The 18,825-nt window shown below is 21.5% G+C and overlaps 2 protein-coding genes across 7 annotated transcripts; one reads left to right on the forward strand and one right to left on the reverse strand.

The window, feature by feature from the left end:
- Window positions 1-175: 175 nt before the first annotated feature.
- Window positions 176-14,197, reverse strand: LOC122507984. 5 transcript variants are annotated; one of them, XM_043621031.1, is made up of 14 exons: window positions 14,154-14,169; window positions 14,025-14,067; window positions 11,132-11,340; window positions 8,095-8,515; window positions 7,686-7,930; window positions 7,481-7,599; window positions 5,970-6,070; window positions 5,541-5,681; window positions 5,244-5,389; window positions 4,659-5,066; window positions 4,396-4,484; window positions 4,103-4,239; window positions 3,440-3,964; window positions 176-448 (listed from the first exon to the last, which is right to left on the reverse strand). In XM_043621031.1, exons 3-14 carry the CDS (start codon window positions 11,333-11,335, stop codon window positions 270-272), a joined length of 2,715 nt encoding a protein of 904 aa, XP_043476966.1. In that variant the 5' UTR covers window positions 11,336-11,340; window positions 14,025-14,067; window positions 14,154-14,169; the 3' UTR covers window positions 176-269. The 5 variants fall into 5 exon arrangements, with proteins under 5 accessions (XP_043476966.1, XP_043476962.1, XP_043476965.1 ...); XM_043621027.1 differs by having other exon boundaries at window positions 14,025-14,197; XM_043621030.1 differs by having other exon boundaries at window positions 14,019-14,197.
- An 85-nt stretch (window positions 14,198-14,282) lies between these two features.
- On the forward strand, window positions 14,283-18,667 carry LOC122507986 (S-formylglutathione hydrolase). Of its 2 annotated transcripts, XM_043621035.1 has the most exons (5): window positions 14,283-14,719; window positions 14,981-15,051; window positions 15,249-15,626; window positions 18,114-18,333; window positions 18,406-18,667. In XM_043621035.1, exons 2-5 carry the CDS (start codon window positions 14,981-14,983, stop codon window positions 18,583-18,585), a joined length of 849 nt encoding a protein of 282 aa, XP_043476970.1. In that variant the 5' UTR covers window positions 14,283-14,719; the 3' UTR covers window positions 18,586-18,667. The 2 variants fall into 2 exon arrangements, with proteins under 2 accessions (XP_043476970.1, XP_043476969.1); XM_043621034.1 differs by lacking the exon at window positions 14,283-14,719 and having other exon boundaries at window positions 14,857-15,051.
- Window positions 18,668-18,825: the final 158 nt, after the last annotated feature.

Genomic DNA, 18,825 nt, shown 5'->3' on the forward strand with positions numbered 1-18,825 from the left:
ACACCACAGTCCGGACAAAGTAAATAAACAAAATATTTAAATTTCATTGGTAAAACTTAAAACAAGTTTGAAAAAAGTTGTTTCATTTTTATTTTGTCCGGACAGATGTTTGAATTTTCAAAAAAAAATTTATAAACATATTTTCTTAATTATAGTTAAGAACTAAATTCAAAGGTAGGTTTTAATTTTCAGTTTTATTACCTTGATTTTATTATTAAATTAAATTAAATTAAATTAAATTAAATTAAATTTAAAAAATTAAAATAATTTTACGATGAGTTTTCGAGATTCTTACTAAAACATTCAAATCGCGATTCCTGGTTAAATTTCCTTCCAGATTGTTCCAGTTTTCTCGTCTTTCCCATTAAGTCTATTTGAACTGGAATTTCTGGTGCATCTGTTTTCTCGGGTTCATTAATAAAGTTGTTAATTCTATCACGTGCACTTTCTAAAATTATTTTCAAATGTAAAAATTGACTGATATATTTAAATTCAATTAAAATAAAATAATAAATAAAAATAAAAGAAATGGAAAAATAAAATATGCAGGGCTCGAACTAGGTCCGTAAATCCAGCAAAAATTCAATTATATTATGTTCAAAAATTTTTTTAAATTCTCGTCAAAATTTCAATAACCTTTTGAGAAATAATTAAATTCTTCTCCGAAATTCAATTATTTCAAGGAATTTTAATAAAATTCTTGGAAAAATTTCAATTATTTTCCAAAATTTTCCGCAATTTAATGATTTTTCAAAATCTACTATTTGAATAAAATTTTCCAAAAAAATTCAGTTATTTAAAAAAAAAATGTAATAAAATTCTATGCAAAACCTTTAATTCAATTATTTTTAAAATATTTAAACAAATTATTGACGAAAATGAGATTATCTTTGTAAAAATAAAATTCATCACAGAAATTGGATTCTTTGGAAAAATTCTATTATTTTCAAAAAATTTAACAAAATTTTTCCCAAAAATTCAATTATCATTTGTAAAAAATAAATTTCTTGGCAGAAATTAAATTCTATGCAGAAATTCAATTATTTTCAAAAATTTTAACAAAATTTTTCCCATGAATTCAATTATTATTTATAAAAAACAAAATTGTTCCCAGGAAATCAATTTTTTCAATAAATAATAAAATTCTTGGCAGAAATTCAATTATTTTCAAAAACTTTATATTATTAACGAAAATGAAATGATCTTTGTAAAAATAAAATTCGTCAAAAGAATTCAATTATTTATAAATTTATTGATAACATTCAAATTAAAATCTTTGAAAATCTGAATTTTTTATATTTTTTATATTTTTATATTTTTAACTAATAATTCTGTGGAATTACTTTTTTTGAGAAAATTTAATTGCGGATTTTTTTTTTGAAATTATTTCAAGTTTTTATTATCTAATTTATATTTAATTTAACAATTTACAAATAATTGAAATTTTGTAAAATTGAATTGTAAAGAAATGAATTTGAAAATTCTAAAAGAACTTTTCCAAAAATTATTATTATTATTATTAATTTTGGAAAAGTTAGAAATTTTTGCAGAAATTCAATTATTTTCAAGAGTAATAATATTTTTCTCAAAAATTAAATATTATTCAAAAATAATAAAATTCTTTTTAGGGATTCAATTATTTTTACAAATAATAAAACTCATCGCGGAATTTTAATTATTTTTAATACAATTTTAATCGAATTTCTCGAAAAATGTAATTATTCTTAAAAATTTGATTAAAATTCGCCGAAAGAATTCAATTATTTAAAAATTTGTTGATAAAATTCGTTATGGGAATTGAATTTTAAGAAACATTCAATTATTCAAAAAATTATTTATTTTTGTATTTAAATAATTGAATTTTAGTAGAATTTTTTAATAAAAATTGATTTAAAAATGAATTTTAGTGAAAATTTTAGATAATAATTAAATTTTATCTCGAAAAATATTATTAAAATTTTAAAAAAATTGAATTCTTTCATGAAATGTTATTAAAATTGTATTAAAAATAATTGAATTGTATTGAAATATTTTATAACTAAAAAAATTGAATTCTTTCGTAAAATTGTTTTGAATATAATTAATTTTTTGCAAAGAATCTTACAATTTAAAAATATAATTGAATTATTTCGAAAGATTTATTAACATTTTAGAAAATAATTGAATTTTTGCTTAAAAAATATTATAATTATTTTTTTTTTAAATTGAATTCTTTCCTCAAATGTTATTTAAATTGTATTAAAAATAATTGAATTTTTACAAAGAATTTTACTATTTTTTATAAATAATAAAATTGAATTGTTTTGAAAGATTTATTACAATTTTAGAAAACAATTGAATTTTTTCTCGAAAAATATTATTAAAACTTTTTAAAAAGATTGAATTCTTTCATGAAATGTTTTTAAAATTCTATTAAAAATAATTGAATTTTTGCAAAGAATTTTACTATTTAAAAATGTAATTGCATTTTTTCAAAGAATGTTGTTAAAACTTTTGAAAATTCTAATTAAATTCTTTTTGAAGATTTTATTTTATTTTTTTTTTTTAAATAATGGAATTTTTGCAAAGAATTATACTATTTATAAATATAATTTAATTGTTTTGAAGAATTTATTAAAATTTTCTAAAATAATTGAATTTTTTCTCTAAAAATATTATTAAAATTTAAATTGTTTCGAAAGATTTATTCAAATTTTTAAAAATAATTGAATTTTTTGGAAAAATATTTATAAAATTTTTTTCAAAATTGAATTCTTTCATGAAATTTTTGTTTTGTAAGTAATTGAATTTTTGCAAAGATTTTATAAAGAATTACGAAAAAAATTGAATTCTTTCGTGAAATTTTTTTGAAAATAATTGAATTTTTGCAAAGATTTTACTAGTTAAAAAAAATAATTAAATTATTTGGAAGGATTTATGAAAATTTTATAAATTAATTTTATTCGTTCGTGAAATTTTCTTAAAATTGAATAATTGAATTATTGCAAAAAATTGTACTATTTACAAAAATAATTGAATTCTTATGAAGAATTTTATTAAAATTTTTGAAATTTATAAACAAGAATAATTAATTAGTAAATTAGTTAATAATTGAATTTTTTGAAGTTTAAATCTTAAAAATAATAACTGAATTTATAATGATTTTATCACTCGGTCTATTATAAAACATGAAAAAACCGATCATTCCGAGTCGAAGACTCGGAGTTATCGATTTCTTCATGTTTTATAGTTATGAAAAATTGAATTTCTAGTTTTAAATAAAATGTTCTCTTATTTGACTTGGACTGGTTATATTTTTGTCAGTAAATGGTCCGTAACTGGTTCATAAGTTTCAATTTTTGGTCCGCAAAGTTCGTATTTTTAAATACATTTACTGGTTCGAGCCCTGAATATATGTAAAATAGACAAAATATAAAAATAACTATTTAAAGTTACTTACCAAAATCTTCAACTTGCCGTATATCAAACATCTTTTCAACATGATTTACAAATTGGCATAAGGTATACGCCATTTCAGCTCTTTTAATAATATAAAAATATTCATTGTTCATTAGATGACAAAAAAATTCAATTCCCAATGCTGCCATTACTTCTTGTTTTTTCTTCAAATTATTCCAAAATTCTTTCTTTGACATTCTCGAAAAATCATTTGTTGCTCGTTGATTTCTAAAATTTGCTTCCAATTCGTCGACACTCACTTTCATACACTTATAAAGTGATTTAACGGCAAAATTAATTAACAACGAACAGCATTTGCAAGAATTTCGTTGACTAGCTTTCCATGGAAAGGCATTAGTGGGACGAACTTTTTCGATGAATGATACAATTGCATACGACATATTCATAACTACAATTGGATCATTTACTAATTTATTTATTTGCGATATGAAAATTTCAATTATGCACGTGTTTGGTTCTACCTTGAAGTACCAAATATCACTGCTCGAACTAACGACCGAATGATCTGAAATGTATCAAAAATTATTAATAAATAAACAAAAATCAATAAAATCAATAAAATAATAAACAATAAAAATATTATAAATATTGTAATTTTTTTAAATAAATATTTCAAGTTTTTTTCTAAGCAAAAAATTCTTACCACCGCTAAAGCAAAGTTTCTTCGTGAATTCTTTACAGTTGGCGAATGTCATCAACATTTCACTTACTGCTGGAATATTTTCAACAATCGGTCTGGAAAATACTATTTCTCGAAATATTTTGTAAACGTAATCTAACCTGAAAGAATTTTAATTAATAATTTAATTAAACTATAATAATTGAAGAACATTTTTTGAACTTCGTTTTTTATAAATTTAGTTTTTCAGCATTAGAATTTTTTTCCAGGTAGCAAAAAATTTATAAAACGTGTTATTCATAAATTGAAATAATTACCCAGTTGGACAAAAACCAACAGTTTTTTGCACATTAATTAAAATCATGATAATTGCATTGATAGCTCCGCAGAATTGATGAGCATTTCTCTGAAATTAAGAAAAATTAGATTAAATTTTGAGAAAATAGATAAATAGTAAATAGAAAAAGAATAGTAATGAAAAAAAAAATTGTTAATAAATAAATAGAAAAGAAAAAAGGAAGAACAGAAAAGAAAAAATCAACACATAAAAATAGCAAGCAACAAAATAAAAACAACTCACTGTTAAACCCATAATTTTCACGAATTGTAGAATCATTTCCAAAAATTCAAAATCACAATCTTTATTGCTCCACGAATTGTAAGTGTTAAATTGTTTAATGTAGCTTTGGTAGAAATAGTCATCATTGACTTTCAATAGTTTTTTTCCCGTTACATATTCACTCAAATAAGTTGAAGTCTCGACAATGTGTGAAATAACTGCAAGCGTTCTTCTCGCTTCGATTGCCCTCTCTTTATCGAACAATTTTTTCCCACTAAAAATGTTATCAATATCCGAAATTTTAATTGAACTGTATTTTGAAAGGTAGAAATCGTTCATATCCCTTATATCATCATTGATCATAACATCGAAAATTTTTTTAAGCGACGTTGAAGTATTTAGTAAAAGTTCCCTTCCTGTCGCGGTAATCTAAAGAAAATAATTATTATTAATCGAAAATTATTAATTAATTAATTAAATCAAAATTATTATAATTATAAAGTTATAAACTTTCAAATGGAAAATTTTCTATTTTCAATTTACATTTTGAAATGATTTCAATTAAGAATTTTATATTTTATTAACGATTAGAAAAAATTCACTTACCATGTTTATTATGGGTAAACTATCACTCGAATTTATTTCCTCTGTTGTTTTGTTCAAAAGTTTACTTAAATTGACTAAAAAAAATTGAACATTCAATTCTTTGTTATCCACATAAGTCACAACGGGTTTCACTGCTTCTGTATTTTCTACAAAAGAAAAGAAATTATTATATTAATACAAAAGAAATTTTCAATAAAAGACAACATTATTTTTAACAAGAAAGCAACTGATTATTTTCAAAAAAAGAAAAAAAAATCGAATAATGAAAATAGTATTTTTGAAAATTAATTTATTTACCAAATACTCTCAAATTATTTGTCTCTTGTAAAATCGGTAAATTTCTTCTCCCAATTTTTCCCACCACATGAATATCGATAATTGGAATCTCTGGTTCAGATCTTTCAAATATTGATTGTGGAATTTGCTGCAGTGGATAGACTGCAATGAAAATTACATTTTATTATCAAGAGACATTAAAAAGTAATTAATATTTATTCAGTTTATATTATTTAATTAAAATTTAGAGTTCATATTAATCGATATTTTATAATTAATATAAAATAATTAATAAATATTTCAATAAATAAATAAATAAATTTAAAATAAAAAATACATTACAAAATACAAACAAATACAAATTAAATATTACATTAATAGGTAAAAGATTAAAAAAGATAATAAATAAATAGGAAAGGGTAATTTTTTTTAATAATTAATATTACTTACAAGTTAAAGAATCTTTAGATTCATATTTCTGGGCATTGTTGACTTCCATTTGAGTTGCAGTCTCTTTGTATGTTATTTTGACAGATGAATTTTTCTTACAACTGGAAAACGATGATTTTTAAAGGTTTAAAATTATTTTTTTATAATTACTTTTTAATACTTATTTTATTTTTATAATTCTTTTTTAATTTTTTTTTTATAATTACTTCTTAATAATTATTTCATTTTTTAATAACTACAGGCCTCGGATTGACTTTAAGACACAAAAAAAGTCGCTTTAGTCGATTAAAAATACAAAAAAAGGCGAAAAAGTCGTTTATTTAATACAGTGTTGCAAGAAAAATTTTATCTTGTAACTGTAATTATTGTCCATGTTTTTTTAAAGTTATTATTATTATTATTATTATATTTTTGAAAAAATTAAATTATTTTCTAAAATTTTAATAAATCTTTTAAAACAATTAAATTTTATTATTTATAAATAGTAAAATTCTTTGCAAAAATTCATTTATTTTTAATACAATTTTAATAACATTTCAGGAAAGAACTAAATTCTTTTAAAAATTATTATAATATTTTTTGAGAAATAATTCAATTATTTTCTAAAATGTTAATAAATCCTTCGAAACAATTCAATTATATTTTTAAATAGTAAGATTCTTCGCAAAAAATTATTTATATTCAAAACAATTCTAAGAATTAGTTTTTTAAAAATATTCTAATGTAATTTTTCGAAAATAATTGAATTTCTTAAAAGAATTCTTGTATAATTTAAAAAAAACTAAGTAATTTTTTGAAGAATTTTAATTAAAAATTTTCACAATGATTGTTTTCTCCAAAATGTTAAAAATAATTCCGAAAAATGTAAATGTTTTTATTTTTTTTTGAATTTTCGGAATTAATATGTTTTTGAAAATATTTAAAATAATTGAATTTTAAAAATTTATAATAAAAAAAAAATTTTAAGAATTACTTTTTTAAAAAAAATTTCAATACAATTTTTTAGAAGCTAGTTTTCATTAATTTTCATTTTCATAAATTTACACTTGAAGATTTTTCATTAAATTTTTTGAGAATTTAATTATTATTTTCACAAAATTTGCAATCAAATATCTTCAAACGTTGATTTAAAAAATTGTTAATAGATATTGTATTGTAAAATTGTAATTTCTTGAAAAAATCATTTATTTTCAATTAAATTTTACAAAATTTCAATTATTCTAATTCTTTTTAATTGTATATTTCGAAAATTTAATTAAAAAAATTATTCAAAAATAATTTTTCAAAAGATTTGTATAGTTATTTTTCACACTAGAAAAATCGAAATAATTTGCAATTTATACTAAAAATGTGGTATTTTGATGCAATATTTGGAAATAAGTCAAAAAAGTCACTATTTTTGAAAATAAGTCGAAAAAAGTCGAAAAAGTCATAATATCCGAGTCCTGTAATTATTTCATTTTTTATAAATTTAAATTGTTTTTGTAAGAAACAAATTTCCAAAAACTCACCTCATTATTGTTTTATTCCTTCTTCCCGAATCGAAACTCGGAGATTGGGGTTCAATAAATTTTATAGCTCCCTTCTCGAGCATTTTTGTCTTATCCTTTAAGTTATTCATCTCTAAAATCTGTAGTCAAAAATAAAAAAAATTTTTGTATAAAGAAACACCAATTTTTCAACTTTATTATAAAAATATCGTAAATTATAAATTACCTTTAATTTCAGTTGTGTTGCAATATTATCATTCTCTTTCTTTAAAGCCTGCAATTCTGCCTTGAAATTAATTTCCTGTTCTTTTAATAATTTACTCGACTCAGATTTAAAGCTTATTGTTTTCTTTTTCTCCGTTGCTAGTTGTCCTCTTAAAAAAAATATCTCTCCATCCTTGGTCATTACATTGGACTCCAATTTCGTTTTTTCGTTTCGCAATTTTGCTATTTGATCAAGTTGCGAATCGTCTGGAAAAAAAATCGTCTTGAAAAGAAACGAACGAAGAAAAATAAAGAAAAGAATGGAAAAAAGTAAAGAAAAGAAAAAAATAAAAAAGGAAGAAAGAAATATAGAAAGAAAAGAGAGAAATAAAGAAAGTAAGAAAGAAAGAAAGAAAGAAAGAAATAATTACCAGGTACATGAACGTAGGAATTTTGCGATAAGAATGTTGAGTTCATGTTATTTTCGTTCAGTAATTTTGTTTTAAAATCTCCAAAAGCTAATTGAGTTGACTGACTGTAGGGCGTTGTTTCACATGATGGAATTGTTTTTTTATTATTACTGTTATTAATTTTCGAATCATGAATTATTTGTAAATGTTTTGATTCTGAAAAAGTTCCTCTAGATTCCCTTATTTTTGGTTTAAATGAACAAACTGTCTTTTGATGATTGAAATTTGTCGATGTACTGGGAACATTAGTTGGACTTGTTTTTGGACCTGGTGCATGAGTTTTTACATCAAAAGAAGGAACGGACCAGGAACTCGAAGTTTTCGTTACAGTAGAGGGTAGTGATTCAACTGCTTCTATACTTTCGTTAGAGACATTAACCATCTAAAAGAAATTGTCAATTAATTTGTCATGACAAATTTAAAGTGATACTTTTTCATTTATATACAAAAGTATACCAACAAAAGTATACCATAAATAAATAAATAATAATTTCTTTATTCTTTATATTAAAACTAGCAGATAATACGCGGAACTCCATTTCTTATTATATTGTAAATTAAAAAATGTTATATTTTAAAAAATTCAGATAAAATCCTTCAAAACAATTTAATTATTTTTATGAATTGTAAAATCATCCGCAAGAATTTAATTATCTTCAAAAATAAAAAAATTCTTCGCAAGAATTAAAATGTTTTTATAAATAATAAAATTCTCTAAAGGAATTCAATTATTTTCATAAATAATAAAATGTTTCGGAGGAAATCAATTATTTCCAATATAATTTTAATAAAATTTCTCAAAAGAATACAATTATTTTTAAAAATATTATTTAAATTTAATTATTTTTAAGAGTTTTAATAAAAATTCAATTACTTTCGACAATTCTGATTAAAAATTCTTCGTAACAATTCAATTTTATTTATAAATAGTAAAATTCTTTGCAAAAATTCAATTATTTTTAATGGAATTTTAAAAAAACATTTCAGGAAAGAATTCAATCTTTTTAAAAAGTTTTTATAATATTTTTTGAGAAAAAATTCAATTATTTTCTAAAATGTTAATAAATCCTTCGAAACAATTCAATTATATTTTTAAATTTTAGTAAAATTATTTGCAAAAATTCAATTATTTTTAATAAAATCTTAATAACATTTCAGGAGAGAATTCAATTTTTTTTTGAAATTTTAATAATATTTTTCGAGAAAAAATTTAATTATTTTCTAAAATATTAATAAATCCTTTGAAACATTTCAATTATATTAATAAATAGTAAAATTATTTGCAAAAATTTAATTATTTATAATAAATATAATTTCAAGAAAGAATTCATTTTTTTTAATTTTAATAATATTTTTCGAAAAAATTCAATTATTTTCTAAAATTTTAATAATTCCTTTGAATTCAGTTTTAAATAAATAGTAAGATTATATGCAAAAATTCAATTATTTTTAATAAATAAAATTTCATAAAAGAATTCAATTTTTTTTTTTTTAATATTTTTCGAAAAAATTCAATTATTTTCAAAAAAATTCCACGAAACAATTCAATTTTTTTCTTTATTCGTTATAAAATTTCTCAAAAAAATTCAATTACTTTCTAAAATTTTAATAAAATTCAATAATTAAATGTTTAATTTTAATTTTTAATAAACACGATTTTTTTAAAACTTGCAAGAAATTGTTCATAAAATTTAATTACTTTCTATATTTTTAATTAAAATTATTACAGAAGCTCCATTATTTAAAAAAAAAAAATTCAAAGAAATTTTTCAAAAAGAATTTAATTAGAATTTTCAAAAAATTTAACAAAATTCAATTCAATTTTTCTGTGAAAAATTAAATTATTTTTTTTTTAAATAATTTAATTTTCTCGGAAAATTTTTACTAGATTTTTAAAAATAATTAAAATTTTCGAAGAAATTAATTAAAATTGTATTGAAATTACGTGAAATCCTGATAAGAATTTTATTATTGGTTTATAAAAATAATAGACTTTTTTACGAAGATTTTTATTATTTATAAATTAACTACAGAATTTTATTACAATTATTGAAAATAATTGAATTCTTCATAATATTAAATTATTTTCAAATTTTTTTATAAATACTTTACAAGAATTCAATCATTTTCAGTATATCGACAATTTAATTATTTCTGAAAATAATTGAATTCTTGAATAAAATTTTATTAAAACTTTTTTAAGTATTTTAATCCCTGCGAAAAAATTTATTATTTCTACAAATAATTGAATTTTTGCAAAATTTTAAGAAATAAGTAAATTTTTGAGAAGAATTTTATTAAAATTGTATTTAAAATAATTGGACTCCTGTGAAAAATTTACTTATTTATGGATATTATTGAATTCTTTTGATGAATTTAAAAAACATGTTTAAAAATAATTAAATTTTACCTGGAATTCAATTAAAATTGTATTTAAAATAATTGAATTCCAGCGAAAATTCCATTATGTATTTTTAAAAATAATTGAATTCTTGATTTGAATTTAATTAAAAGCTTTTTAAATAATTGAACTCCTGTGAAAAAATTCAATTATTTTTAAAAATAATTAAATTTTCTCGGAAAATTTAAAAAAGATTTTTAAAAATAATTGAAATTTTCAAAGAAATTAATTAAAATTGTGTATTGAAAATATATGAAATCCTGATCAGAATTTTATTATTGGTTTATAAAACCAATTGAATTTTTTACGAAGATTTTTATTATTTATAAATTGACAACAGAATTTTGATTACAATTTTTGAAAATAATTGAATTCTTCATAAAATTCAATTATTTTCAAATTTTTTTTATAAATACTTTACAAGAATTCAATGATTTTCAGTACATTAATTTTCAAATTTTAAACAATTAAAAAGAAAAATTATTTAAAAAGTTATGAAACAAAAAAAAAACAAACAGCAACTAACTTTAAACTGCGAACAGATTACAATAATACAACGATTATTATTACTAACGAATATACAAAAAGAAAACTAACTTGACTGAAAGCTTGCGATGCAATAGTGTCAATATTCTCCAAAACATCTTCCGGGAAATCATCGCCCCATATATCATCTTGCTTTTTACTCGTGGATTGTCTATTGTTAGTTTTCGATCCACTTTCAATTGTTATACTCAGTCGTTGTTTTTTTGATGGTGAATAATAATTGTGTTTCGATTCTTTCGAATGTCTTTTAGACATTTTTCCTTTAAACAAAGAAACTTATTATAAACAAAGTCACTATTTCAATTTTTTGACATTTTGAACTAAATTTGTTTACTTTCAGACATTTTTTTACTTTTTTGACAATAAAGTAAAAATAATTTTTCTAGAAAATTTTCCTTTAACAGAAGAAAATTATTTCAAGCAAAGTTCAATTATTGAAGTTATTATTTTAATTTTTTAACATTTTGAACTAAATTTGTTTACTTTTAGACATTTTTTTGACAATAAAGATAAAAATAATTTTTAGACAAATTTTACACAAAAGATAGAACTAATAAATATAATTTCAATAAATCTTTTAGTATTTACTAATAATGTATAATAAAACCTTTAGTACCTGTGTTTTTTTAAACAATTTTTCAAAATTTTACGCCAAAAATAATAACAAGAGCGATCAAAAGAATCAGAGAGTATTAGGGAGAGTGGAAGGTCCCATAAGAGAGCAATGTAAATAATCGTACACGATTTTCAGCGCCCTCAACAGGTTCGTTCCGACACGAATTTCCCCCACCAAGAGCATTAGCGGGAAAATTCAAATTTCCGGATTATATTTAATTACATATTTTTATTAAATTAAATAAATTTTTGTTCAAACATTTTTTTATAAATAATAAGTGTGATGCAAAATTAATTTAAAAAATATTTTTATTTGTCGTAATTAAAAAAATACATGTGAATATAAAAAAACGTTTGAAATATAACGAAAAAATACTATTTTAATGTTGTTTTCATATAAATATAATTTATACGTATAAATATTTATTTTTGAAAACGTGAACACATACGCATTAAATATATAAATTTCATTTAATATATAAACGAGATCTCATACAAACTGCTGTTTGTTATCAAGGCTTATAATTAAAACATTTTTTACATAAATCTTTTCGTAGTTTTAACATGTTTTAAAATATAGTAATATTATAAAATTTCGTTATTTTAACCGATTACAGCACGTTTTTTATGACAGAGTATGATTTAATAAATTTTTCCTATAAATCGTGACATCTTTTTAAAATCTTTATCTATTAAATTACCTTCAGGACACGACTTTCTTTTTTTTATTAAACTTAAAGCGCGTCTTATAAACCGAGCTTCCCAATGGCATCTTACCCGAAGAAATATTTTTAAAAAAGTTTCAGAAGTTTCAGTTGTGCAAAGGTTTATAGAAGAACAACTGTGTTTTAGAATACATGACAGAATTAGAGAAATGTTTTTCAAATGATAATTAGCTTTAATTATACTCTTAAATTTTTCCTCCCACTCGAGAAAACATTGAAAAATGCTTTCCTTGACAAAAATTAAGCCTTGTGTATCACTGTACGACTTTAAATGTGTAAAAACTTGATAATCTTTATAAATATCATTATCTGATTGTTTTATAATGTTTATGCATAAATCACAAGAGTGTTGAGAAAAAAACAGTTTAGCAACATATCCCGAACAGTAATACGCTGCACTGGACTGTGTAAATTCCTGTGATTCAGTGAATATTTTTTCATAGTTTGAAATATTAACTTCTACTTGAGGAATTTTTGATGGCACTTGCATTTCAATGTTTTTAATGTTTCGCAACTGAAGAATCATTTTACTATCATCGTCTTCGCAATTAGATAGTTTTGACAATTTACCCAAATAAGTAATTAATTGTTGACGAAAAGCATTTTCAAATTGCTTTGGTGAAGGATCTGTTGAACAACCGTGTGCTTGTCTTATAGTTGAAAAGAAATTTTCTAATGGATCTTGATTCATCCTACGGGTTAAAAGAGAAGAAATATTGTATGATTTACGCAAATCATCCGACAATTGAAGAACAGAATGAATCGTAAGCACCAAACCTTTTAAACAAGCTGGTTGACGCCCTTCAAATCGAGCAGTTTGCAATTTTTGGGACATTTCTTTTAAAAAAGTGCCCTGCGGTGCACTTCTTTCCCTTGTGCAAAGTTGGAATTGCATCTGGCTTCAATAAGGGCCTGGGATGAAATGTTTTAAAACATTTTTTGTCGAAATGTTCCGCGCAGATTCGAAACTTTGTAGTTTCTTTAACCCCAGCGAATTTGAGCCATTTTCTTCGACTGCGAAATGTTATAATTTTTTATTTTTAATTCAAGGATAAAAAATTATATTTTCATGACAAAAATAATATAATAATAATATAAATAATATAATAATAAATATTTCCAACAACTTTTTAATATAAAAATTTAGAATTCTGTGTATACTTAAGTAATAATATGACAGTATTTCAAAAGTTTATATTTCATCGTGTAAAAAAGTGAGGTTACGTTTACTAAAAATCAAATATATACTTACGTTGAATTAGATTTTGGTAACCTAAACGATGAAAATCCTTGGCACATTTTCGTATATGTCCCATTTTTGCAATTTTCTACACTACAATATAACATTTTTGCATAAAATTTGTAAATCACGCTTCTCCAACTGTTTGCAAACAAGCACAACAAAGCACAAACAGTTGAGCACAAATACATACAGTACATTCAAAACATTATACATATATATTTTAAAAAGGGAACGACCCACCAGAGTGCGCTACTAGTAGCGTGTACGGTCACCTTCCACTCTCCCTAATACTCTCTGAAAAGAATAACAAATTTTTAGGTTATGTTTTGATTGAAAATACTTCCATCGAATATACATTTACATTCTTTTCAGTCACTTGTAAACTTGTATGAATGATGAATTATCTATAGAAAACTAAATGTAATAACCGAAACAATACATCATTAATGTTGTAATTTATTCAAACTGTTTAAAAATTTTCAACACAAACCACACAAACAAACACTTCATGTCTCCTATCAGCAGCCATTTTGCAATTATCAGGCATGACAACCTAAGAAAAATACATTTTCTTTACATGTCGTGCCAACATAACAATTATTAAATTTTCAAATTCTACTTGTTTTTTGACGTTTTTGTTTACTTTTGAGTTTTTCCTTTTTTTTTTATAAATAAAAAATTAAAATTCACTTAAAGTCAATGTTAAATATCGGACAATTAACAAAAAAAGTGTTAATAGAGATGAATAAACGAAATAAAGAATTCTAAAGCACTTTTTAATATTAAAAATAATAACATAATAAAAATTTTTTTAGTACAAAAATATATTATTCTTTGAATTATAATTACAAGTGTTTAAAATTGCGGGCAATTTGCCCTAAGGGTTTTTTTTAAGGGCGAGAAGGGGTAATATTATTATTATTCTGCAAAGTACCTATAGTTCCTGTATATTCTATATATATACAGTTTACTCCAAAAGTTTGCCGCCCGGTGTAATTATTTTTTTTAATTTACCGAGTGAATTATAAAAAGAGTTTGATAAGATAATAAACAAAGGTAGGAATGATTGTAATTTCTGATAAAAAAAATACTCAACCACATCTATTTTAATGTTTATAATGTAGACTTTGGTTTGGTTTATCTGGAATTATAACCTCAAAATTTGAAAATATGATTTGACCTTGCTTAGAAATTATCTTTTTTTTTTACTGTCCAGTATTCTGCATTTCGCAATATTCTTCTTTTATGACGTCTTTTTTTAAAGTCTGTAGCTTTGTTTTTCTTTAAGTTCACAATATGTTTTTCGATAATTTACAGATGACTGAATTCGCTTTAGTTTCGAACAACAAAATTTTTGGAGGATGGCAAAAAGTTTACTCTCACGAAAGGTATATTAAAAAAACATATTTTTCTCACTATTTTCATGGTTATAAATATTATACAATCTTGTATATTATTGAAATGGAATTTATTTTTAAAATATTTTTTTTGTTTCTATAGTTGTGTAGTTTTAGTTATAGTTTATTTTATTTTAAAAATATTATATCTTCTGAGCCGCAGGAATTAATATTTATTTTTCTTGCAGTACGGAATTAAAATGCAAAATGAATTTCGGTGTTTACTTACCGCCTCAAGCAGAAAGCGGTCCAGTGCCTGTAATTTATTGGCTTTCCGGATTAACATGCACGGAGACGAATTTCATTCAAAAAGCCGGAGCTCAAAAATATGCAGCTGAACAGGGAGTGATGATTGTTGCACCAGATACAAGTCCTCGTGGTCTCAATCTCCCCGGCGAAGAGACTTCCTGGGATTTTGGCACTGGGGCAGGATTTTATGTTGACGCTACCGAGGAACCTTGGAAGAATAATTATAAAATGTATAGTTATGTTACCAAAGAATTGCCGGCTTTGATTAACGAAAAATTCCCCGCCATACCTGAAAAACAATCTATAATGGGACACAGGTTTGTTGCTTTCTGTAAAATAAAATAAAAATAATATGAAATATTAAAAATATCGAATCGCAAGCTTTCAGTCAAGTCAGTTTTCTTTTTGTATATTCGTTTGTAATTTCTTTTTTTTTATTTTTTTTATTATCTACATTAAAAATGGTTGTATTCTGGTAATCTGTTCGCAGTTTAAAGTTAGTTGCTATTTGCTTTTTTGTTTCATAACTTTATAAATAATTTTTCTTTTTAATTGTTTAAAATTAAAAAATTAATGTACTGAAAATCATTGAATTCTTGTAAAGTATTTATAAAAAAATTTGAAAATAATTGAATTTTATGAAGAATTCAATAGTTGTAATAAAATTCTGTAGTTAATTTATAAATAATAAAAATCTTCGTAAAAAAATTCAATTATTTTTAAAAATCTTTTAAAAATTCTCCTAGAAAATTTAATTATTTTAAAAAATAATTTAATTTTTCACAGGAGTTCAATTTTTTAAAAGCTTTTAATAAAATCCAATTCAATAATTCAATTATTTTTAAACATGTTATTCAAATTTATCAAAAGAATTCAATAATATCGATAAATTTAAATAGTAAATTTTTCACAGGAATTCATTTATTTTAAATACAACCAACAATAAAATTCTTATCAGGATTTCACATATGTCCAATACAATGTTAATTAATTTCTTCGAAAATTGCAATTATTTTTAAAAATCTTGTAATAATTCTCCGAGAAAATTAAATTATTTAAAAAAAAATAATTTAATTTTTCACAGGAAAATTGAATTGAATTCTTGCGAAGAATTTTGTAAAAATTTAGAAAATAATTGAATTTTGTGAACAATTTCTTGCAAGTTTTAAAAATAATTGTTTTTATTAAAAATTGAAATTAAACATTCGAAAATATTATTAAAAATAAAAAAAATTGAATTCTTTCCTGAAATGTTATTAAAATTGTATTAAAAAATTGAATTCTCGCGCAGAATTTTGTTAAAATTTTTTGAAAATTCTAATTAAATTCTTTTTGAAAAATTTCTTTGAATTCTTTTTAAATAATGGAGTTTTTTTGAATAATTTTATTTAAAAATTTTGAAAATAATTTCTATCAAGTTTTTAAAATAATCGTGTTTGTTAAAATATGAAATTAAGCATTTAATAATTAAATTTTATTAAAATTTTAGAAAGTAATTGAATTTTTTTGAAAAATTTTATAACAAATAAAGAAAAAAATTGAATTGTTTCGTGAAATTATTTTGAAAATAATTAAATTTTTTCGAAAAATATTATTAAAAATAAAAAAAAATTGAATTCTTTCACAATATTTTATTTATTAAAAATAATTGAATGTTTGCAAATAATTTTATTTGCAAATTGAATTGTTTCGAAGGATTTATTGAAATTTTTTGAAAATAATTGAATTTCTTTTCGAAAAAAATTATTAAAATTTCAAAAATTTTATTCTTTTATGAAATGTTATTAAAATTGTATTAAAAATAAATTAATTTTTGCAAAGAATTTTACTATTTATAAATTTATTTGGATTTTTTTTAAAGAATTTATTAAAATTTTAGAAAATAATTGAATTGTATTGAAATTTTTTATAACGAAAAAAATTGAATTCTTTCGTGAAATTGTTTTGAATATAACTTATTTTTTGCAAAGAATCTTACTATTTAAAAATATAATTGAATTGTTTCGAAGGTTTTATTAACATTTTAGAAAATAATTAAATTTTTTCTCAAAAAATATTATAAAAATTAAAAAAAAAAATTGAATTCTTTCCTGAAATGTTATTAAAATTGTATTAAAAATAATTGAAATTTTGCAAAGAATTTTACTATTTATAAATATAATTGAATTATTTTGAAGAATTTATTAAAATTTTAGAAAAAAACTGTTTTTAAATAAAATTGAATTTTTATGAAGGATTTATTACAATTTTAGAAAATAATGGAATTCTTTTGAAATATTTTTTAACGAATTAAGAAAAAAAATTGAATTCTGTCGTGAAATTTTTTTTTGCAAGTAATTGAATTTTTGCAAAGATTTTATAAAGAATTATGAAAAAAATTGAATTCTTTCGTGAGATTTTTTTTGAAAATAATTGATTTTTTGCCAAGATTTTACTATTTAAAAGAATAATTAAATTGTTTGAAAACATTTATGAAAATTTTTAAAATTAATTTTATTCGTTCGTGAAATTTTATTAAAATTGAATAATTGACTTTTTGCAAAAAATTGTACTATTTATAAAAATAATTGAATTCTGATGAAGAATTTTATTAAAATTTTTGAAATTTAGAAACAAGATTAATTAATTAGTAAATTAATTAATAATTGAATTTTTTTAAAGTTTGAATCTAAAATTATTCAAAAATTCATATTTTGAAAATAAAAAATTTTTTAATTTGTATAATAATAATAAATTGATTATCACGTTCCGCGCGAGGAACATTTGCTAGTTATAAATATAATAAATAAATAATTACATTTTAGTATGGGAGGTCATGGAGCTTTGATCTGTTGCTTAAAAAATCCAGGCCAATATAAAACGGTCTCGGCATTCGCTCCAATTTGCAATCCAATAAACAGTCCATGGGGACAAAAAGCATTTTCCGGTTATTTAGGCGAAAATCAAGATTGCTGGAAAAAGTGGGACGCCACTGAACTTATGAAAATTTACAATGGACCACCTTTGGATATTTTGATTGATCAGGTAAGTTTCGAATTTTTCTCATTTTCCTCTTATTTCAAATTCTCGATAAAACAAAAAAAAATTTGTTCATAGGGTTCAGAAGATAATTTTCTCACTAAGGAATTAATGCCAGAGAGTATTGTACCTGCAGCTCAGAGTATAAGTATGCCTTTGACGTTAAGAATGCAAGATGGTTACGATCACACCTATTTTTTCATTTCGACATTTATCGAAGATCACATCAAACATCATGCGAAATATCTCAAGAATTAAAAATACATTTTTATTCTAATTCCAAATATTTGTCAATGACAAACATTCTGTTTAATTTTATCAAATAAAGAAGAAAATCTTAGTTCTTTGTACTCTTTTTTCCTCTCTCTCTTAATTCTACAGTTTCGCATTTAAAAATTGGAAAATGAAGAAAATTTAGGTACCTTAATTTATTTTCAAATATATATTATATTTATTTTCTATGCAGAATTTTGTTTTAATGTATTCTTTTGTTGCAAT

This window comes from Leptopilina heterotoma, unplaced genomic scaffold (genome assembly GCF_015476425.1).
Source record: "Leptopilina heterotoma isolate Lh14 unplaced genomic scaffold, ASM1547642v1 Lhet_52, whole genome shotgun sequence".
Taxonomy (NCBI): domain Eukaryota; kingdom Metazoa; phylum Arthropoda; class Insecta; order Hymenoptera; family Figitidae; genus Leptopilina; species Leptopilina heterotoma.

Excerpts from the sequence above, each read along its gene's own strand:
- LOC122507986 (XM_043621034.1), top strand. The coding sequence starts at position 14,960 with ATGTTTTTCGATAATTTACAGATGACTGAATTCGCTTTAGTTTCGAAC. Across the intron at positions 15,052-15,248 it reads AAAGTTTACTCTCACGAAAG|TACGGAATTAAAATGCAAAA; the intron begins GTATATTAAAAA and ends TTTTTCTTGCAG. Across the intron at positions 15,627-18,113 it reads CAATCTATAATGGGACACAG|TATGGGAGGTCATGGAGCTT; the intron begins GTTTGTTGCTTT and ends ATTACATTTTAG.
- LOC122507984 (XM_043621027.1), bottom strand. The coding sequence starts at position 11,335 with ATGTCTAAAAGACATTCGAAAGAATCGAAACACAATTATTATTCACCA. Across the intron at positions 7,931-8,094 it reads TTCCTACGTTCATGTACCTG|ACGATTCGCAACTTGATCAA; the intron begins GTAATTATTTCT and ends TTTTTTTTCCAG. Across the intron at positions 449-3,439 it reads ACGGCAAGTTGAAGATTTTG|AAAGTGCACGTGATAGAATT; the intron begins GTAAGTAACTTT and ends AAATAATTTTAG.